The sequence below is a fragment of the Astatotilapia calliptera genome, chromosome 22 (genome assembly GCF_964374335.1).
Source record: "Astatotilapia calliptera chromosome 22, fAstCal68.1, whole genome shotgun sequence".
NCBI lineage: Eukaryota > Metazoa > Chordata > Actinopteri > Cichliformes > Cichlidae > Astatotilapia > Astatotilapia calliptera.
The window spans coordinates 29,817,149-29,841,192 of NC_137442.1; the positions used below are offsets into that span (position 1 = coordinate 29,817,149).

General features: G+C 39.1%; 1 protein-coding gene across 4 annotated transcripts; it reads left to right on the plus strand.

Annotated features, from left to right (window-relative positions):
• Positions 1–1,925: 1,925 nt before the first annotated feature.
• LOC145423423 (uncharacterized) lies at positions 1,926–15,187 on the plus strand. 4 transcript variants are annotated; one of them, XR_013904468.1, is made up of 3 exons: positions 3,435–13,561; positions 13,678–13,781; positions 13,886–15,187. XR_013904468.1 is itself a non-coding variant. In XM_080295847.1 (2 exons), exon 2 carries the CDS (start codon positions 4,661–4,663, stop codon positions 12,173–12,175), a length of 7,515 nt encoding a protein of 2,504 aa, XP_080151973.1. In that variant the 5' UTR covers positions 1,926–3,421; positions 3,852–4,660; the 3' UTR covers positions 12,176–15,187. The 4 variants fall into 4 exon arrangements, 1 of the variants encoding a protein (XP_080151973.1); XM_080295847.1 differs by adding an exon at positions 1,926–3,421 and having other exon boundaries at positions 3,852–15,187; XR_013904467.1 differs by having other exon boundaries at positions 3,435–13,781.
• Positions 15,188–24,044: the final 8,857 nt, after the last annotated feature.

Genomic DNA, 24,044 nt, shown 5'->3' on the forward strand with positions numbered 1-24,044 from the left:
ATCCAATGTGTTTACTATTGTACTAGGTGTTATGGTTCTTTCATAAATGTCACCAATGCACAGCCTCCTCCCTCCAACTCTTCCATAGACTCTAATGTTAAAATGGCTCAGAAGGTTCGTTTGAAAATCAGAAGAGCATGGTGTCTTTACACTGTCACCACGTCCATATAATAAGCTCCACAGGCATGAAAACTGAGAATTAGGTAGACTAGACATTGCTGTCGCTCACGGTGAAAGAATTTTGTCAATACGACTTTTACTTTTCATTTGGGAGCGATTTGTTTCGGCCTGACTTTTCTGTTCATTTTAAGCAGCAAAAGTGAGGCGCATGTCTGTGTACGTGTGTATGGAGCCATTGGGTGCGGTCACTATAGCAACCAGGCTCACACCTGCCTGCTTAACGAGCTCTGCCTGCCACTCTGCCAAAATTCATCTTAAACACTTCTCTTTCAACTGCTGCTGTGTCCACAGTGTTACAGCCATCATTTTACCCTCAAATTGTCGCCATTATTGTTCTCTTTCCAACACAGTGTCTTTCAAAGCTCAGGCATTTAAATTTTTTAAACTGTGTGGATCAAAGTGGAGGGATCACATTTTAGTCATTCAGTGATTCAAAGAATATGACCTTTTAATATTCATTCAGATGTTTTCTGACTCTAAATGTTCTTTTCTCATTTCTTAGGGTTTTCTAATTTACATTTAAAACATTTTCAGTTTTTTTCCAACTCCTTCTTCTGTGTAACCTTCAGCTTTTAGCAGTTCAGCACCTTTGTTTTCAGGTTAAATTCGTTTTTTTTTTTTGGTTTTTTTTTTATCTCATTCAATATTTTTAACTCAAAATTCAGCAATTAATTCATTTCAGTGCATACATTCAGATTCAAGCATTCACACTGCAGTTTCTTCAGAAAATGCACTTTCTAGTTATTATTAGTGTGAATGCTTGAAAAGCATTCACAGTATTGTTCTTCTAATCTTTATTATTATTATTATTATATTTTATTCTGTATTCCGTACGTTTTTTGTAATCCTACTCCTTCAAAACCGTTCAACTTAGAAAAACCATTCAAACACCGTTAGATTCCTATTCTTTTGAACAACACTGCTTCTATTTTTCATATTTTTAACATTTATATTTTTAATTTTATTCAACTTTATTCAACAAAAATTTCCCAAAATTTCCCATGTATTTCAATGGGGAGACCCTTCAAATTCTCATTCAACTTATTCATTTTTAAACTCTTACTACTTCCACATACATTGACATAGAGCGACCATTCAAACTTTAAAACGAAGACAAGACATTCAACTATTCAACTTGTATTTATCTTTTCAATATCTATTATACTTTTTCTTCAGTTCCAGTTTAAGTTTCATGATGTTTTTTCACCCGTTTCAAAATTTATAATGGGTGTGTATGGGACGGAATGTTGGGGCTAGAGTGAGACAGCTCAACTGCTAGAGTGAGAGGAGCAAAAAAATTAATCTTAAAATCTTTTTTAAAACTGCTGCTGTGTCTGCAGCGTTTGCTCTACAGGTATGATTTTACCCTCAAAACGTAGCCATCGCTGTCCTCTTTCATCCAATGTGTTTACTATTGTCCTAGGTGTTATGGTTCTTTCATAAATGTCACCAATGCGCAGCCTCCTCCCTCCAACTCTTCCATAGACTCTAATGTTAAAATGGCTCAGAAGGTTCGTTTGAAAATCAGAAGAGCATGGTGTCTTTCCACTGTCACCACGTCCATATAATAAACTCCACAGGCATGAAAACTGAGAATTCAGTAGACTAGAAGCTGCTGTCGCTCACGGTGAAAGAATTTCGTCAATACGACTTGTACTTTTCATATGGGAACGATTTGTTTCGGCCTGACTTTTCTGTTCATTTTAAGCAGCAAAAGTGAGGTGCATGTCTGTGTCGTGTGTATGGAGCCATTGTCACTATAGCAACCAGGCTCACACCTGCCTGCTTAACGAGCTCTCTCTCACTCTGCCAAGGTTAAACCTAAAAATGTTAGATTGTAGTAAGATTAACTTTTTCAAAAGTACAATAAGACAGATTTGACAGGGTTTTGCCACAGATTAATAGTTTGTCACTAGTTAGTATATGCCAACTAAGTAGAGCATTGTGATTGGCACAAAGGTTTTTCAGATCTGGGCAGTTGGAGTCAGTTGATGACTTCAAAATCATCCTTTCTGACTGGATAATTAAAGCTCTCAGCATCTATCGGTCTGTAGTTAATTTCCCCACCTTTTAACTAACGTTTAACTAACCTAATCTCATTTAATGTCTCTGTTTATAGTCTGTATAGTTTATCTCCCCACGAATACACTCAAAGTAGTCTTAAAATAAAACCCACAAAACAGTTCAAGATTTAATACTTTTTATTTGCTCATTTAATGCCAGTTGCCCTGTTTTTCTGTATGTCACTCATTCGCTTATACTTGGGCAAAAAGGACCAATTTGTACACTAGTATAGTGTATTTTTTCCCTCTATCTCTCTATGTCTGTCACACACAGAGACCAACACACAGACATGTATATGCTCATTATTGCTGTTCAAACTGATGGTCAAATTTCCAAGCACCACCTGAACGCCTCATCTGTTTTTAACCTATCACTGGACCAACTGTCGTCATTCCGCTTTGCTCTCTGCTGTGGTAAGTACAGTACACTCAGTACTGCAGTGTTTTATTTTTATGATGGAAAAAATACATGTTTGACATTTAAACTCACATATCAAGTCCAACAGAGTTAAAAACAATTCAAAGAAGAAAGAAAGAAAAAAGAATAACCTTCGCTATCATTTATATACGTTTATTACGTTTTGCTGTTAGCAGCAGTGCTAACGCTAGCTTCAATGCTAATGCTAGCAACAATGCTAACGCTAGCTATAGTGCTAACACTAGCCTTAGCAGTTGTTAACTGACAAAAATAATATTCCTGTGATATTTCTTGCCGGTCAGTGAGACAAAAGTAAGAAATTAGCTTTATTATTGCCATTGTGGCTCAGTTTTAACAGTAAGAGTGCTAGCGCTAGCAGCATTGCTAGCGCTAGCAGCATTGCTAACGCTAGCTGCAATGCTAACGCTAGCTTCAATGCTAACGCTAGCTGCAATGCTAACACTAACTGAAGTGCTAATGCTAGCCGGAATGCTAGCGCTAGCAGCAATGCTAAGGCTAGTAACAGTCTAACAGTAGCCTTACATAAGTGGCAATACTTCAGTTAACTAGTTTGAATTGTAAAATGACTGCTGTATCAGTTGGTGTGCTATATTACTCTATAATTACCCTGCTGACTAGAAGTTCAGTGTATCATGTCGTGTGGGCTTTGTATTTCTGTTAGTCTGATAACACTGTACAGACAACTAACGTATTATTTCTCGTTTCTTTCAGGAACCTGACTGACACTGTGCTTTGCCTGGTAGGTGTGCACATACTGTAAGAGAAGTAGACCAAAATAAAAAAATAATATGACTAATATAAGCTGTAAAGTGATGGGTTCAAACTTTGTGCTAGACCTTTTAAACACAATTTTATAATAAATACACATAAGTGCAGCTTAACAATTGGGCTAAAATATTTTTTTCGTACATTTTTGTAGTCACACTACATGTGATTAATTAATGATTCACTCAATCATATTTGTATTTAAAAATATTATTGCTGAATTTAATTAAATATTTATTCTTTTAAAAAGTGCCCAATTATGCAACTTTTTGCACATGGCAGCCGACAACAGTTTAGCTTGAATATTTGTTTTGTCCTTTTGCAGTAGTCACATTTAGTTCATACAATTACCATGTGATATAATTTTAATAAAATTATTTTTTTTTCTTGTTTTTTGTTCACAGTGTGTAGAAGAAGAAGAACAAGGACCAGATCTCCAGTCTTCTCTCTCACATCCCAACCCCCCAACCCCTCTATCCTCTGTCCTGCTCCACCTATTGTCTCTGCCTTCTTTCCATCTGTATTTCACTCTGTGGTTTGTGAGAAATTTTGCCAAACCAACAATCCTTTTGCGGTTTGATTTAAAGCCGTGTCTCTCCTGCTCTGTCTGTTCTCTCTGCTAAATTTTCTCTCTACCTGTTTTTCACTCTTGGCTTGCTGCTGAAAAACGCCAAGCCAACAAAGCAATAAAGAGTGCATATTTTGCCTCAACCTATGAACAAACTGAACAAACAAAGAAAAATCTGCGGTTTGATTTAAAGCCGTGTCTCTCCTGCTCTGTCTGTTCTCACTGCTAAATTTTCTCTCTACCTGTTTTTCACTCTTGGCTTGCTGCTGAAAAACGCCAAGCCATTAAAGCAATAAAGAGTGCATATATTGCCTCTACCTGAGAACAAACTGAACAAACAAAGAAAACTAATTCACGGTTTGATTGTGATTTCCCAGCCGTGTCTCTCCTTCTCTGCCTGTTCTCTCTTCTAAATTTTCTCTCTACCTGTTTTTCACTCTTGGCTTGCTGCTGAAAAATGCCAAGCCAATAAAGAGAGTGCATAATATTCTCTCAACTGAAGAACAAACTGTCAAACGAAAGACAACTGTTTAAGACAAATAAAAACTGAAATATAAAAACAAAGACAACATCTCCTGGTGTGTGCCACTCTTATCTTGTGAACATATTTTCTAAAGACTAAGAAACACTTGCAGGTGTGTGAAAATGCCAAGGAAGCAGAAAAAGTCACAAGCTGCAAAACAACGCTGGAAAAAGTTTCATGAGTTTCACAAAGTACCAACATGTGAACAAGCTGAGTTTGATTTTCCTCAGAGCTCTGCAGAAGACAGTGTGTCTACAAAGACCAATTCTGACAGTGTCAAACAGGCAGGTCAACATGTTCCTGCACATGTACAACAGGTATCTTATGCTGATGCTGTAAAGAGTGGACTGCAGCATAAAGTTAATGAACAACATGAGGTGTCAAGTGCCCCACAGGTGGGTTATGCTGACTTTTTGAAAAGAGGCTGTCACAGTGATGTGGCAGGACCATCTCATGCAGAAAGAGTGAACCTTGAAAACCAGCCCTCTATTACACTTGTCTGTGCATCTCACAGCCAGGCACATCCTAAATATGGAGACTCCAGAAACAAGCAGTGCACATGCAACTCACTCACATTTCTTGCATTCCTTCATGAGAATGAAAACATGACTACAGCTGACCTTAATCTGGTCTTGGATAAAGGTGATGTGATGTACAAAGAGGCCAAGAAAAGATTTCCTAAAAATATTCATTTGGCAACCGATGAGCTGCCAGACAAAGTTGATGCTCGCTGGTCTATGTATGATGTCGACATGACACAGCCTTCCCGGTATGGGACATTTGAAGAACCTCCAGAGGAAGCAGTAGATACCTTTCTCAGCTTAGAAGCAGGACTGAGCTGCCTGTTGTCAGATGTGCAGTATGCCTTATTGATTATGAGTGGATTGTGTATCGCAGTGTTCAGATCCACATCAGGCAAATATGGTTTCTTTGATCCACACTCCAGAACACCCAGTGGTCTTCCTCTATTACTACAGTCACGTAATCGTGGTACAGCAGTGATGCTGAAATTCACACTCCTCAGTGACATGATTAAGAGGATCCAAGATTCTTATGAAATGATGGAGATATCACCCTCTTGTAACTATGAACTGAAGCCTGTGCAGTTCTACAGTATGAGCACAGTCAACCTGAGTGATACTATCACAGACACAGTCTGCAGACCAACAGCTGCCACTGCTGTGGCATCTACTCACTCTGATACAACTGTTGATGAAGCAAACTCCTCTACTCCAAGGAGAAACACAACGACTGATCTGACTGAGAACATCTTTTGTCAAATGTCCATTTGTACACCACCGGTGAAACAAAAAGAAGTTCACGTGACTCAGTTCACATCATATGAAGATCAGAATGAACCTCCTAATATACCAACTGAAGAACTATGCAGTGAATTAAGTTTCCTTCCATCAAGGGATGCTTTTTTATGTCAATCAAATGCTGCAATAACAAATGTTGCTTCCTGTGATCTTTCTGATATAGTTTTACAAAAACTGAAAAAAGTTAATAAACAACAAAGGCACAAAATGAAAAGAAGATTAATGGTATCAGAGAAACCCAGAAATCAGAGAAAAGAAAACCAAAAAAGGAAAGAACGACAAAAGTATGCTTCAAACAAAGAGTACAAAGAAAAGAAAAAGTCTTGCACAAGCGAGGCATATAAAAACAATCCTGAAGTCAGACAGAAAAAACAACAGTATATGAAAAGACGTTATTGTGAGAATGATGAATTGAGACAGAAACAACAGAGATATATTAGAAGACGTTACTGTGAAAATGATGAATTCAGAAAGAAACAAAAACAATATGTTAAAAAACGTTTTTCTGAGAATGCTACAGTTAGAAAGAAACAACAACAATATATTAAAAGACGCTACTGTGAGAACGATGAATTCAGAAAGAAACAACAACAATATATTAAAAGACGCTACTGTGAGAACGATGAATTCAGAAAGAAACAACAACAATATATTAAAAGACGCTACTGTGAGAACGATGAATTCAGAAAGAAACAACAACAATATATTAAAAGACGCTACTGTGACAATGCTGAATTTAGACAAAAACAAAAAAACTATATAACTAAAAGGTATCAAGAAAACCCTGAATTCAGAGAGAGACAGAGATCTCGAGTGACTCAGCGTTATGCACGTGACAATGCATTCAGAGTAAGACACAGACAACTAATGAAACAACTAATGCGAGACAGGTATCAAAGTAATCTTGCATTCAGGATTATGCACAACATGAGATGTGCAATGAAAATAAAAAGGAAATACAGATGGGTGAACAGACAAACCCAAGAGAGTGACAACAGTGTGATCAACGAGGCCATATCTGTGTTCAAATCACAAATCAAAGCTGGACCATCATACCCATGTACTGTATGCTTCAAGGCTTCATTTCCAAACCAAGTGCGACCCTGCACAAGGTCAAAGTATGTCAAAAACCCACATGTGGCTGCAACATGTTTGACAGGAAAGTTTGTTCATGTTTGTGATGAAAACTGCAGAAATGAGCAGTGCAAAGTGCCTGATGAGAGAAAGAGAGAGTGGATATGTCACACCTGCCACGATCATCTTAAAAATGGATCCATGCCAGCACTTGCTGTTGCCAATAAGTTGGATCTTGCTGATATTCCAGCTGAACTTTCTGATCTCAACATACTGGAGAGACATCTCATAGCCAAGTGCATACCATTTGCCAAGATCATTCCTCTTCCCAAAGGCAGACAAAGAGCAATTAGAGGAAATGTGGTCTGTGTCCCATCAGAGGTACAGGAAACTGTTGAAACACTACCTCGATTGAGAATTAATTCTCAGGTCATGAGAGTAAAATTGAAGAGACGCTTGTCTTATAAAGGTCATCAGCTGTTTCAGACTGTAAGCTGGTCTAAACTTGTGCAAGCACTGCATAAACTCAAGCAGATTCATCCACAGTATAAGGATGTGAGCATCAGAGATGATGCTGAGCTGTGTGATCCAACACTTCCTGATGAAGATGATGAGGATGATGATGATGAAAACATGAATGAGGACGATTATGATGAGGCTGATTTAATGGAAATTGACAGCTGTGAGAAAAATGCACTGAGTGAAGCACAAAATATAAATGAACAGGACATTGACATGTTACCCTGTGATGGTGAACAATCGCATGAACAGATGAGAGATGATTCAGAGCAAGCAGATGGACTGACTAATGGTGGTTTTGCACTCGAGTCCTGTTTGCAGCCCCCTGATGTGGCTGAGGAGATATTATGTTTCAGTGAAGGAATCTACTCTGTTGCTCCTGCAGAGAGAAACAATCCAATAAGTTTTTTCAAAACACCTAAACTGGAGGCCATGGCCTTCCCTGTGCAGTTTCCTACAGGCCAAAACACACTTGATGAAAGAAGGCTGATCAAAGTATCCCCCAGTGGGTATTTCAAATCAAGACTTTTCTGCATTGATGATCGTTTTGCCAAAGACACAAACTATTTATTCTTTGCACAGTTTGTGACTGAGATACACTTGGCTACATCCAGCATGACAGTACAGTTAAGGAAGGCAAAGCCTCTGACCAGAGATGGTAGAAAAATAACCTCAGGCATGTTACAAGATAAACATGAGGTGGAGAAACTGGTGCGAAATAAAGATGCAGTGAGATTCATGCAGCCTCTGAGAGGAACCCCAGCCTATTGGGAGAAAACAACAAGAGATCTTTTTGCCATGATCAGACAGTTGGGAACTCCCACGTTCTTTTGCACATTTTCAGCTGCTGAAATGCGCTGGCCTGAAGTGATCGAGGCAATAACAAGGCAGCAAGGTGAACAAGTGAATTTTGAAGGACTCGACTGGTCAGCAAAGTGTGACATCCTGAGAAGCAATCCTGTCACAACAATGCGCATGTTTGACAAGAGAGTTGAAGCATTATTCAGAGATTTACTCTTATCTCCCGCAGAGCCACTTGGCAAAGTCATTGACTACTTTTACAGAGTTGAGTTTCAGCACAGAGGAAGCCCACACATACACTGCCTCCTGTGGGTAGAAGGTGCTCCTGTGTTTGAGGAGGATGATGAGCAAACTGTTCTTGATTTTATAAACAAATACATCACAGCTCAGCTGCCTGATCCACATAAACAACCTGAACTGTACAAAAAAGTAACAGAAGTGCAAAAACACAGTAAGAACCACACAAAGACGTGCTTTAGGAGTTTAAGCTCCGGGTGCCGTTTTGGTTTTCCCAAACCACCCTGCAATGAGACAATGATCACAAGACCCAGTGAGGATGATGCACTGGAAGTAGAAACGGCAAAGAACAAGCTCAGACCACTGAACCAGCTGCTGAATGAACCTGAAACTGCTTCCATGAGTTTAGAGCAGCTCTTGGAAAGATGCAAGTTGACACATGCAGAATATGAGAGATACCTGAATAAAATGAACATGAGGAGTACGATCATACTAAAGCGTGATCCAAAAGACTCTTGGATAAACGGCTATAATCCACATCTGCTTGAAGCCTGGAACAGTAATATCGACATAAGCTTTGTTTTAGATGCTTTTGGTGCTGCAAATTATTTAATGAAATATATATCAAAAAAAGAGGGCGGGCTATCTGAGTACCTGAAAACTGTCATTGAGAACTCCCATAAGGACAGTGTAAATGAGTGCGATGAAATGAGAGCCGTCATGCAGGCATATTCAAAGAAGCGAGAGATCAGTGCACAGGAGTGTGTTGCTCGTGCATGTGGTCTTCACATGAAGCAATGCTCACGTGCTGTAATATTCATTCCAACTGATGATAATCCTGTGAAAATGAGTCGTCCCCTGTCAGTTCTGGACAACACAACACCTGAGTCTTCCAATGTTTGGATGACATCTTTGAATGACAAATACAAAGCCAGACCTGAAACACCAGAGTATGAGGAGATGTGCATGGCAGACTTTGCTGCTACTTGCAGGATTGTCTATGGCCAACAGAAAAAAGGTAAAGATGTTTTGCCCCTTCTCAATGAGATGGGGTTTGTGCAAAGGCGCAAAAACAATAAGCCTGCTATCATCAGATTTCACCGCTGCTCACAAGAAAAACATCCAGAGCAATATTACGGAAGACTGCTTAAACTGTACCTTCCTCATCGTTCAGACCACGAACTGAAAACACCATCGTTGCCAACCTATCAGGCTTTCTATGGTGCTGGCTGTGTACAGCTACCAGGTACTGACCATCTTGAGTACGTGCAACACATTGTCAAAAGAAACAGAGAAAAATATGAGAAAAACAGTGAGGAGATCGAGAGCGCTGTTGAGGAATATGAACAGAACAGAGGTGTGACTGACGAATGGTGTAATCTGGCACCTGAATCAGATCTCGTAAGGTTGCCACTTGTTGAACAAGAAAGAGAGCGAGACAATGAAAATGAACAGGAAGATGTGCCCGACTACAGCCGTCAGGCTGATGCTTCAACAGAAGTCAGAGCCATCAGGGAACCCCCTGCTATTGATCCCACATTGTTACGTCAGATGTTTCAAAATCTGAATAAGAAGCAAGCCTGCATATTTTATGCAGTTAGAGACTGGTGCATTAAAAGAGTCTGTGCTCTAAATCCAGAGCAGTTTTTCTTTTATATTAATGGTGGTGCTGGAACAGGAAAATCACATCTAATCAAATGCATCTACTCAGAAGCATCTAAGATACTGAGCAAAGTGCCCAGATATGCAGACGACGTTGACATATCAAAACCCACCGTCCTGTTAACTGCTTTCACTGGGACTGCAGCTTTTAACATTTCTGGAACAACACTGCATTCTCTTCTCAAGCTGCCTAGAAGCTTAAAACCTCCCATTCAGGGACTTGGCAATCAGCTGGATGAAGTCAGATCAGAACTTTTGAATGCTGAAATAATCGTCATTGACGAAGTGTCTATGGTGTCAAGACATCTGTTTGCATATGTAGATGCAAGACTCAAACAGATCAAAGGGACTCGGAGACCCTTTGGAGGCATGTCAGTCATTGCTGTCGGAGACTTCTATCAGCTACCCCCAGTGCGACAGTCTAAACCTCTCTGTGTGCACGACCCGTCTGAGATCGACCTGTGGCGGGAGCATTTTCAGATGATCACTCTGACTGAGATTATGCGTCAGAAAGATGATGTTGTCTTTGCTGAGATGCTGAACAGAATTCGTGTAAAAGGAAAGTTGGATGAGCTTTGCGAAGCAGATAGAAATTTGTTGTTACAGGCCATAACTGAACCAGCCCATTGTCCGACTGATGCATTGCACATTTTTGCAACTAATAAAGAAGTGGATGCACACAACTCTTCAACACTGGCTCTGCTCCACACTCATATCATTGACATCCATGCAGATGATTATAGAAAAGATCCTAGAACTGGCAGAATGGCACTTCAAGACAGACCATTGAAAGGAGGTAAAAACGAGTTACCAGACACACTGAAAGTTGCAGAAGGAGCTCGTGTCATGCTCACCAGAAACATTGACATACAAAATGGTTTGGTTAATGGAGCTTTTGGAATACTACTTAGAGTAGTTTACTCTGAAAATGACCAACACATCATCAAGCTTGGACTTAAAATGGATAATGAGACATCTGGAAAGAATAACCGCACACCAGCAGACGATATGGTGTACATTGAGAGAGCAGAGGAGAATCTGAAGCAGAAAGGAGTGGTACGAAGACAGTTCCCAGTGAAGCTGGCCTTTGCATGTACAATACATAAGGTACAGGGTATGACAACTACATCAGCTGTTGTCTCTCTTAAGAGCATTTTTGAGCCCGGCATGGCCTACGTAGCTGTCAGTAGAGTGACGTCTCTCAGTGGACTGTATCTTCTTGATATGGAGGAGAAAAAAATATTCACCAACCCAGAAATCACTGCAGCGCTTGAGAACATGAGACAAGCCAACCTTGATGACATGATGCCTCTTCTACACGTGAGGCAAACACTGAGCAGGTCAGAGGTTTTCACCATTGTTCATCATAATACAGAGGGACTGCCAGCTCACATTAATGACATCAAAAGTCACCATGAATTGTGTCTAGCAGATGTTTTGTGCCTAACAGAAACACACCTGCGGGGCTCTTTTGTCGCAGAGAGTCTCCACTTGGAAAATTACAATTTGTTCAAACGCAACAGACACCTGTCCTACACAAACTTTCCCCAGATGGCAAACAGAAGTGGTGGTGGAGTTGCTGTTTATGTGAAAAGTGACATTCAAGTGCATGAAAAACAGTACATCCATAATGTAACTGACCTTGAATTTCTGGCTTTAAAGGTTGAAGCACCAGTCAGTGCTCTGATTGCAGTTGTATACAGACCTCCAGACTACACTCTGAGGCCATTCCTGAAAAACCTGGTAAGCCTATTAGACTCATTGGAGATCATGGACTGTCATCCCATCATAGTTTGTGGTGATTTTAATGAGAATGTTTTATCCAGTGCGAACAAACCAATCCTGGAGCTGTTTGAGTCTAGGGGATACGCACAGGTCATCACTGCCCCTACCACAGAGAAGAACACACTGCTTGACCTAATTTTCATTTCTCAGTCAGATCGATGTCTCCATTCTGGAGTCTTGAAGACCTACCATAGTTACCATGACCCAGTATACTGTGTATTGTCCTGTGATGATTCATGATCTAGATCTTTGAATACAGTAAGTAATATCTATATTTTTGAATGACTTAAGAAAGTAGAGCGATATTTAAAAGTTGACGCTCTGCATTGCAGTATAATGGTTGAATTGTTTACATAAAATACAATTACATGAATTAAGTAATGATATCAGTAAAAGATGACAATTTTATTTATCACAGAAAATCTAAAATTCACTAACAGTAACCTATAAATGTCAGAAAAATCAAATATAGCAGTTTAAAATGAATAGTGTAGGCATATCCTCTCTGCAGCCAGGCTTCAACATCCTGCCAGGCTGCCCCAGTCTCACTGTGGCTGGGAGGGAGGGAGGGTGGACCAGAGGATTGCCTACACAACACATAAATGTTCAACAGCTTCTTCATTGTTTCTGAGAGAACAATAATGACTAAAGGTTGCTTTTCAAACAAACAAACAAACAAACAAACAAACAAACAAACCTAATTACAGCAATAATGACAGTTAAGCCACTTTATGTGTGCCTCTATTTTGAAATACTATTTACAAAAATGTTATTATTTTGGTTTGTTATAAACTTTAAACTTTTTCAAAAGTATACGATTATATTTTTGGACCAATTTTACTATGAAACATAAATTTTTATGAGCTTTTATCATGTTTCTGGCCAGTGCAATCATCAGGGTGGGTCTGGGTTGATAACTGCACATTTCTGGCCAGAAATGTTTCAGCAGTGTTACATATGTAGTGCATATGTTACACTTGCTTTCTGTTACCAGCTGATACCCTACATTTGTATAGACATTGGATGGTGTGAGGTTGGGGAGTTGAGTGGGGGGGGGGGGGGGGGGGGGGTTTACGGTGGGAGCTGAGGGGGGGGGTGTTAGGTTTCCTTTTTTCTTTTTCTTTTTTAAGAGAGACACAGTCCTCCTGTGTCTTCTCCAAGCTTCACATGTAAGATCCAACAGTGTGAAGCACATAGCAGCTAGAAACTGTAATGCCACAGATCAGAGAGGCTTCATCATCACCATCTTCATCGCCGTACGATCAGAGCGTGAGACTTCACATCTGGAGCACAGGAGACATTCTGTGATAAGTCCTCCTTCTAGCTTGTCCCACAAGCAGTCGGTGAGATTTACTCACAACAAAAAGGGTTAATGACATAATTTCCATGAAAACATGTATTCATTCTTTGTAAAGTGTTTAAATTGTGTTTTCACTTGACCTTAGGAGTGTTAGAGTGTATTGTAATGTCTGTACTCAGGTGTTTCCCTCTGTGATCCATCCCCATCAGAGCTGAGACACTCAGGACTGAACAGACTGCACAGTTTCTGTGACTGAGCCTCCAAAACACCTTCTTTGAAACCACTCATGATAGAAGGGCTTCATATTTGCAGCAGCACTACTACAGGTATTCAGTTTATTACAGGATGTGTTTGTTTCTTAGGACCAGCTCTGAGTGCACACTACCTAACATATACACCTTTCTGTTCATTACAAACCAACTACTCTGGATCATATGGCCAGTTGGCAGGAATGTTGCTGCAGGAAAACATCCCTGGAGATCACCATCATTGTCAGACTGACTGTGCCTCCTCTGTGCAGTGTCAAGATCCTCTCTAAATGAGTGTGTAAGTTAACATTTTCATTATTTTATTCCCTTTGACAAGACAAGTATCACTGATATTTACATTTACAACTACATATGTTCCCGTTTTCTGCTCTTCTTTTAAAGTCCTCAGCTATCCTGCTTCTGTGCTGCTTGCCACACATCAAACACTGGCCGGATGACAGGGAGGATCCACTCTGAAGTCACTGGACGTGATGAGGATCATATGGGACTTCATAGTTTCACAGAAACATTGTGCTCTGTGATTACAGGTTTTAAATGGACATAATGACTGCCTCTCTCTGATCAACAGGCTAAAGGATTGTTTTCATTGTTAGTGCTCTGTACAATGTATGCTTATTTAATATTTCATCACAGAGCAAACCTTTATTTATTTAACATTTTTTTTATTTTGTTTTAATGTTGAATTAACTGTGGGGATTTTTTTAAGTGGGCACTTGGGATGTCATATGACCAGAAATGTGGTAACTGGAATTCAACAGTATGGAAGAAAAAATCTGCTGAGAACGAAACACATACAAAAACCCCCAAGAAAATTCAAATTCATTCCATGTAATCCAATCTAAAACATTTTAAACTGCTGAACAGCAACACAAACAGTGTTAAAAAACAGTGTTAACAGAATGATTATGATGATTTTGTACCAAAGTTTCAGGTCACATGGCACACCTAGTGTGTAGTGTGGGGTATCAGCTGGTAAGTATAGGTTTTTCATATTTGTGTCCTTAGAGTTTAGATAGATAAAGACTTGTGTATAATAATTAGTCATAACCACAACTCAAAGTCAGGGACTAACTAAATTTGGGACTTTGTGTCTGAGCCCAGGTTAAAACAATGTGTAAAAAAGCATTTAGTGGCATGGCTGAACAATGCTGTATTGATACTTATTTATCCATGTTCACAAAAAGGACTAATGTGTTTATTTGATTATTTGCATGTGTTAAACTGTGTCACCACCTTGGGCTTTCATTTGAGTTTACTCACAAATCTCTCTACAGTTCTCTTTTACCACTGTGTGGACTCTGTTTACATTAAAACATAAAAAAGAATGAGTAATAAAAAGATGTGTAGACAGATTAAGTAGACCGATAGAAACAGCTGTTCAGCCATGTTCTAAGAAACCAACACAATTTAAAGGTTCAGGATTGTGGTTTTAAAAGTTGAATTTTCATGTATTTCATATGTTGCTCATTATTTTTTATTTAGTTATTTAATTTAGTTATTTTTCTTTATTCTACCAGTCCTTTTCAGAAAGAAGCTATAAAATATGACTTAAGATTTTTATGTTATTTTCTATGACATACAAAACAAATTGATGTATGTAATACTATTAAACATGATATACACATGTGTATATGTCTGAAAAACATCATGCTGTATATTAAAGTTTGTATTTTCTGCAGAATGTTTGTTCATCTTTTAAGTTCATTTCAATTAGAAGAATATGAACTTTTAATATTCATTCAGAGGTTTTCTGACTCTAAATTTTCTTTTGTCATTACTCATCTTTTTATTATTTACATTTTAAACATGCTTAGCTTTTTCCAACTTCTTCTGTGTGAACATCAGCTTTCAAAAGTTCTGCACTTTTATTTTCAGGTTAAAAATTCTGTATTTTCCAGCTCATTCAGATTTTTAACTTAACATTCAGCAATTAATTCATTTCAGTGCATACATTCAGATTCAAGCATTCACACTGCAGTTTCTTCAGAAAATGCACTTTCTAGTTATCTATTCCGTACGTTTTTTGAAAGCCTACTCCTTCAAAACCGTTCAACTTAGAAAAACCATTCAAACACCATTAGATTCCTATTCTTTTGGACAACATTGCTTCTATTTTTCTCATTTTTAACATTTATATTTTTAATTTTATTCAACTTTTTTCAACAAAAATTTATAATGTATTTCAATGGGGAGACCCTTCAAATTCTCATTCAACTTCCTCCTCTTTAAACTGTATCTACTTCCACATACATTGACATAGAGCCACCATTCAAACTTTAAAACGAAGACAAGACATTCAACTATTCAACTTGTATTTATCTTTTCAATATCTATTATACTTTTTCTTCAGTTCCAGTTTAAGTTTCATGATGTTTTTTCACCCGTTTCAGAGTTTATAATGGGTGTGTATGGGACGGAATGTTGGGGCTAGAGTGAGGCAGCTCAACTGCTAGAGTGAGAGGAGCAAAAAAATTAATCTTAAAATCTTTTTTAAAACTGCTGCTGTGTCCACAGCGTTTGCTCTACAGGTATGATTTTACCCTCAAAACGTAGCCATGGCTGTCCTCTTTCATCCAATGTGTTTACTATTGTCCTAGGTGTTACGGTTCTTTCATAAATGTCACCAATGCACAGCCTCCTCCCTCCAACTCTTCCATAGACTCTAATGTTAAAACGGCTCAGAAGGTTGGTTTGAAAATCAGAAGAGCATGGTGTTTTTACACTGTCACCACGTCCATATAATAAACTCCACAGGCATGAAAACTGAGAATTAGGTAGACTAGACATTGCTGCCGCTCACGGTGAAAGAATTTCGTCAATACGACCTATACTTTTCATTTGGGAGCGATTTGTTTCGGCCTGACTTTTCTGTTCATTTTAAGCAGCAAAAGTGAGGCGCATGTCTGTGTACGTGTGTATGGAACCATTGGGTGCAGTCACTATAGCAACCAGGCTCACACCTGCCTGCTTAACGAGCTCTGCCTGCCACTGTACCAAGATTCATCTTAAGCACTTCTCTTTCAACTGCTGCTGTGTCCACAGTGTCACAGCCATCATTTTACCCTCAAATTGTCGCCATTATTGTTCTCTTTCCAACACCGTATCTTTCAAAGCTCAGGCATTTAAACTTTTTAAACTGTGTGGATCAAAGTGGAGGGATCACATTTGAGTCATTCAGTGATTCAAAGAATATGACCTTTTAATATTCTTTCAGATGTTTTCTGACTCTAAATGTTCTTTTCTCATTTCTTAGGTTTTTCTAATTTACAATTAAAACATTTTCAGCTTTTTTCCAACTTCTTCTTCTGTGTAACCTTCAGCTTTTAGCAGTTCAGCACTTTTGTTTTCAGGTTAAATTCGGGTTTTTTTTTTTTTTATCTCATTCAAAATTTTTAACTTAAATTCAGTAATTATTTCATTTCAATGCATACATTCAGATTCAAGCATTCACACTGCAGTTTCTTCAGAAAATGCACTTTCTAGTTAACTTTGATATTATCATCTACTGGCACAACCCTAGAGTCCACACCTCCTGACTCTAAAGTTAGCAAGCTAATTGCAAAAGCTTTTTATTTTTGGCAACACAAAAGTTAACTAGATAGTAGGTGACTTTATAGAGTAACAGATTACTTTAAAATGGCAGTAATCATTAGTTTTGGTTTCGTTATTCCAAAAAGAAAAGTAATGTATAACACATTACTCATTACTCTTCTTAAAAGTAATGCAGTGCATTGTTTAATTATTCACCAAAGAAAGTAATTTCTTACCAAACTACACCTGAAACACAATGTCATATAATTTCCAGTTAACAATATAAACCTGAGGCTACAGTTCAACACACCAACACAAATCCCCTATATGGAAAAGATATATATATAAATCTTATAAAGTTTGTATCTGTCTTGTGTGAAACTTGTATGAAAAGCATACAAGAGTGTATGCTTTAAAAGAAAATTATATAATTGAAACTTGTATGTTTTGGATACTTACTAAAGCAATATATGAAAGTAATGAGAAAGTGGCCACTTTCATGAGTAAATCATATAGGCCTTATATGATTCACTATATGAAGTAGGCCACATCTTATGCAAGTCTTTCGGAAGTTTTTACTATTTCTTTTCCATATGGGCCTATTCACAGAAAAATGATCTTTCTTTTAGTTTTTACGTATCAACAAAATGATTTTTCTTTTTTTAAAAAACACTTCAAAGAGACTTCAAAGTTATCACCACAGTGATCAAACTTTAGAAACATGAACAGGTAGAAAATAAGGCTGCAGCCTAACTGCTCATCAGTTTGTTATCTCTTGAAGATCTGGCTCTGGCTGCTGGGCTAGGGTCAGCATGCAATCAGCTTTACAATCTCTCTGGGTTCTTGGCTAGCTTAGCATTAGCATGCTGGCTGCACAGATGTTTGCAAAGAGCTGAAGTTCTATGCAGGATCCAGTTTGCACTTTACCGTTGGCTTGTCATCTTTTTGTAGAATAAAATTAAAAGTAATGCTCATATCAACACACCTGAAAAGTTGTAGACTGCTCTGCCATTTTCGTTCTCCCACACACCAACTGAAATCAACTTAATGCAAGTCTGAAAAAGCAAGGATGGCCCCTTCCTCACAGAGCGAGGAAGGGGCCAGATGTGGTCGCCGCAGGACAGACCTGGCAAATGCTTAGGCAGATCGCTGCTGCAACAGAGACAAAGGGAGAAAATAGATGCCCCTCTTCTCAGCTGTGTAAACCAGGGCAATGCAAATGACTTTATTACTCCAGAGACTGTAATTCATACAATCAGTTGACTCGTGAAGCGGTGAAGATGCCATTCATAATAAGCGAGAATGGCTGTACAGCGTAGGGTTGAGCGCTTTCTCACTGAGGTGCCTGGTGAATCTGTGCTCATACTGTGATATTATTTAAAATAACCGCTTTATTTTTCCTTGTCGTAAATTCAAAAAACTCCATAAAAATGGAATTCGATTTTCCCTTGAAGAAACAATGTGTGTCCTGCACTTTTATTGCGACACTCAAGGCTTTACATTGCTATGCAAAAAAAAGTATCTTGGAGAACAAATGCCACCCACTTCCACATCTCTTTGAGATTGTCATCCCAAACCAAAGACTATTTTCTAGCTGCCAGTCATGCAGGCATAGCACTTCAAGGTCTGCCAAGGTTGAAAGCGAAGTATGTAGCAGATGTAAGCAGCCTCTCCCGCGCTTCTTTGTTGCTCTCGAAATGTGTATAACCTTGCAATCTCCTTTATTTCACTATTATAAATGGGCAGATCAGCAACAGCACACAGAAATCGCACAGCCTTATATCTGCCAGAAAAAGGTCAACGGAGCAGACTGTGATGTGCACAGAAGTGACAATGACATCAAGCTAAATAATGAATTTTATGGAAGGAAGAGGCTGCGACGGTGGGGTAAAGGGGGGTTTGGAGAGGGTGGCAGACTGACTACTGTTTATGTCACGGTTGTGTAAAAAGTCCTGTTGTGTGTAAGTTGTGTAGGGAATTTGCAGCGAGCCCGGAAGCTCGTTTTTTCCTTCTGGCAGTGCTGCTCCTGCTGCTGCAGCTGCTGCTACAGTCTCTCAGCACATAACACCCAGGATTGATTTTAATGTAAGAACAGATTTTAGAGTATAATTATTTTTGCAGGCTTCAAATAGAAAGAAACAATCCCAGCAAGAAAAAAAAATGTAGGTCGCACAATGCATAATTAATCAGCGGCATTGAAGCTCTGGAGAAATTTTCAACTAATGAGAGACAAAGAATGTATAAGCAGTATTGAAATCAAATAGTGGGGAGGCAAAGAAGAAGGAGAGGTGAATGTCACTCTTGCGGAGTGCACTGATCCTTTTTTTGCAGAGAAATTTATTTGCAAGCCAAGGTCTTGCTTCACAGTTTTCTCCGCAGTGGGAAAGAAAGTCAGGTAGCGTGACCAGATTACATGGTTCGAGGGGTTTACTTTTCACCCTCGTGAAGCCGTAGGTACACAAAAATCCAACTCATGAGGAAGAGAGAAGAAAGAGAAAGCTAATTTTCTCTTTCATCAGGTCTGCCGCCTAAACATATGCATCAGAAAGAAAAAAAATAAAATGACAGATTTTCTTTTCCACTTTTAGCTTGTCACATTGATGTAATTCTGAGAAAAATCAATGGGCTTGTACTATGTATTCATCTGCTGCCACAAATTAAAATTTCTGGTTAGATTGGAAGGTAATCATGTCTGGTACCGTGTGCGTTGTGTCACAAGGATCAAACAGTCACATTAAAGCATGAAGTTGTCCCTCCTTTGCAGTGTGTAATGGAGGATGGATAAGCCCTTGTCTTCCCTCGTCTAGGTTCTAATATCACATGTTCAGGCTTCGTCCCCTGGAGACCGACGGGAAGGGATGAAATCCCACTGTGGAAATGCTCCCCTGGTGCTTCTCCTTTTTCCAGGCTACCCCAACCTCCCTACACTACAGATGCGGAGAATTAAGAGATAAACAGAGTAGAAATAATCCAATTACCTCTAATGGGCATGCTCACGATAGAAGTATCTGAGGAGGAAATACCTTAATTCCATTCAAAGACTGCTCTAATTAGTTTACTGTAGAGCTGTAGCTGTGTTTACAAGAAGACATTCTCAAGGTGAGTTACAAAGTAAAGCATGCAAAGTTTTGTGGAGAAAGAAAGCAGTTTTGAATGATAGCTCATCTGTGGTGCAAAAGCATAGTTTTATCTTTATAAAATACGTTGAAAAGCCCTGGCTGCTTCATTTTGCATTAATATCAGACACAGTGCTCACCATTTGAAAATATTATTTTTATATCTATGTACACATGTCTGTGTGTTGTGTCCAATTATCGGACAAAGGAAAAAAAAGTTTGATCATTTAAAAACAACGTCGCTGGAATTCATTTTTATCTTTAAGGCTATATAACTCGTAATTTGTGTTATCCTTATTGCACACAAATAAGTATTGTTTTGGATTCAGACTGTTACACTCAGCCATAACAGATATGAACAGGGAGAAGCCCCTTCTCTGAGGAATTTGAGGGGGATGGTCTGCCTAGACTGGCGATGGCACCAGAAGGTGCAAAACTTTAACCTCCTAGGACCTGGCGTCCACATATGTGGACATCACATTTTGGGTTATTTAGACCAAAATACTCAATTTTGCTCTACAAGGGCCTGATATCCACTTACGAGGACATTATACTGCTACTGTTCTATCAAAATTTTAAATATCCTCATATGTGGCTCTTATTTTTCTTAAAAACAAAAATAAGGTAAAAAAAAAAAATCTGGTAATTCTTTGTTTTTACATTCATCGGGCCCCAATATGTCCAAATATCAAAGAGAAATTAAAAATGCATGCTGTGGAAGAGTTCGGGTCCCAGGAGGTTAAGGCTGACTCTGCAAGAGAAAAACAGGGATATAAAAAATTTTGGTGTTAGGGATTCCTCTATTTGTCCCCTTCTCTACCTCTGCAGGCCGGACACCAACCTACAGATGGTTGCCATGGTGAAGAGGAAAGAGTCATCTACTACAGGAGGATGTCAAGAAGGTGCATAAGATGAAACACGAGCCAGATATCGGACCTAAGACCACCCTCAGCTGTTGCAACTAATCATGTTAACATTCTGTTTCTGTGACCTGCAATAAAAGTGTTTACTGCCTGGGCGTGGTGCTCTTTTGTTCGTTTTTAACTTGAACCTTTAACTGCTTAATAAATTTAAGAAAATGCACTTTGAGCATATTTGTCTTCTCTCTCATAACATGAACCTGACTCTAGGGCCTAACAGGTTTCTGTAACTTCATCATTTGGGCACGCCCTGGGCAGGCTGCCAGGTGAAGCATTTATTGGCAACGTCATAGCCTGTGAATAACTGCAAATGATATGCGTGCTTGTTTTGTCAGCTTCAGATGGTTTGGAAATTAGCAATGAAAGTGAAATTCAAACTGGGACATGATCTGAAATCATGGTTAAAATCTATATTCAAGTTTGCGTGTGCTACCTCCATTTAGTTTGTTACTGTTTCTCTGTCTAATTTAAAAGGTTCTGTTTTAAAATGGAACACTCCTTGGGTCATAACATGAAACCAGTAACACATTAGTTTGGAAAATGTTACACTCAAGAATGGTAATGACATGATCTAAAGTTATGTTTAAAGTTAATTTTGTGTTTAAAGTTAACTTTAAACATAACTTTAGAGTCCGGAGCGGATCCTGGTGCAGACTCGGACTTTTGAAAGAGAGTTCACAAATATATTTTCAGTCCACAGTGCAATATTTATGTAAGGTGTGTGGCAAAGGGTCCAGGGCCCCAGTGAAGGAAGAGGGGAAAACAGTCCACATTCTTGGTCCTCTCCAGCCACTCACGCTCCGTCACACTCCATGCAAACAGGTATCCAGGAAGGTTAAGGGACAGGTCCAGGGAAACTATGTACAGGAGACACTAGGTCAGAAAAATAGTAAGCAAACACAAGGAGGAGAACTAGGAATATGCCAGAAACACAAACTCAGATAGCTCAACAATCCAGGGATGAGAAGCTCTGAGCCACTGCCTTAAGTAGTGGCAGGAAAACTGGGTCAATGAGCAACAGCAGGTGGATAATCAGGCCAGGTGCGTGGGCCGATGACAGGAGTCCACAATATGCTCCACCCAGGCAGACAGGAGAATGAGGAGAGAGCGAGAAAGATAGAGAGAGGAAAACAATAACAACGTGGCCAGGAGTGAGCCGGCCAGATAGACACAGGGACCATGACATATGTTCTTTAATCCAAGAAGAAAGTAAAAACTGCAAGAGTCTACAGCACAGACTGTATATAAAAGATAAATAGCAACCATTACACATCACCACTGGTTTCTGGACTCCCTATTCCAAAGTCTCAACATGAGGGTTTTGACCATCACCATCTTGGTTTTTTGATGTCAAAAGTGTGTGAAAGGTTCAACCACAAGATGCATTTTGGCATCTTGACATGGAAGTCTCTGTGGACTGATTCACTTTTTGCGCCACTCTCAGGGTGACTCGAGTATGATGTTTTTTAGCACGTAACATGTTTAATTCAATTCAATTTTATAAATTTTATACAGCGCCAAATCACAACAACAGTCGCCTCAAGATGCTTTATATTGCAAGGTAGACCCTACAATGATGCATACAGAGAAAAACCCAACAATCATGTGACCCCCTATGAGCAAGCACTTTGGCAACACCTTCTGTGGAACCAGCTTCCAGTTTGGATTCGGGAGTCAGACGCTATCTCTACTTTTAAGATTAAGACTTTCCTTTTTGTTAAAGCATATAGTTAGGGCTGGATCAGATTCCCATGATGCACTGAGTATTTCTTCTTCAGTCACCTTTCTCACTCATTATGTGTTAATTGTCCTCTCTGCATTGAATCATACTTGTTATTAATCTCTGTCTCTCTTCCACAGCATGTCTTTTATCCTGTCTTCCTTCTCTCACCCCAACCGGTCGCAGCAGATGGCCCCGGAGGTTTCTTCCTGTTAAAAGGCAGTTTTTCCTTCCCACTGTCACCAAAGTGCTCATAAGGGGCCATATGATTGTTGGGTCTTTAACTAACAATATAAAGCACCTTGAGGTGGTTTTTGTTGTCATTTGGTGCTGTATGAATAAAATTGAATGAATTGAAATCGAATTAATATTTTGCATTGAAGGACACATCCTGGTGAAAAATGACTCCTAGGGTCATCACAGTGTTACTGGAGGCCAAGGTAATGCCATCCAGACTAAGTATCTGGTTTTAAACCATGTTTAAACGATTTTCTGCACAATAACCTCAGTTTTATCTGAATTTAGAAGCAGAAAATTCAAGGTCATCTAGGTCTCTGTGTCTTTAAGACATTCCTGCAGTTTAACTAATTGGTGTGTGTTTTCTGGCTTCATGGACAGATAGAGCTGGGTGTCATCTGCAAAGCTGTGAAATTGTGTACTATGTCTTCTGATGATACTGCATGTATAATGTAAACAGAATTGGTCCTAGCACTGAACCCTGTGGAAGTCCATAATTAACCTTAGTGTGTGAAGAGGACTCTCCATTTACATGAACAAACTGGAGTCTGTTAGATAGATATGAGACAAATCACTGCTTAGCACTAAAGCCACATACAATTTAGGCTGGTACACGTATCTGATGATGGATAAAAGCATCAGAAACAATGAAGCACTGAATTGTTAGAATAATAAAACATAGAAGTCAAGAATAAAGCAGTGAATATGAATTGCACGGATGGATGCACCAGTGGAAAATCGGTGTATTCCAAGTCTAAGGCACTGCAGGCGAAAGCGCATCAAATCTGACTTTTTTGACCCTATGCGACCCATATCCGATCATGGTATGACAGTGTGAACGGCACAAATCAGATATTTTCAAATCTGATCTGGGTCACTTTCGTATGTGGTACTGAATCCGATACATATCCGATGTTTTAGAAAGTGACTGCTGTTTGAACGGTCGCCAATTATCAGCGCCAGAGACGGAGCGAGTCAATGGACAGTCAGTGAAGCCTCTCACATCCCAATCCCAC

Excerpts from the sequence above, each read along its gene's own strand:
- LOC145423423 (XM_080295847.1), top strand. The coding sequence starts at position 4,661 with ATGCCAAGGAAGCAGAAAAAGTCACAAGCTGCAAAACAACGCTGGAAA.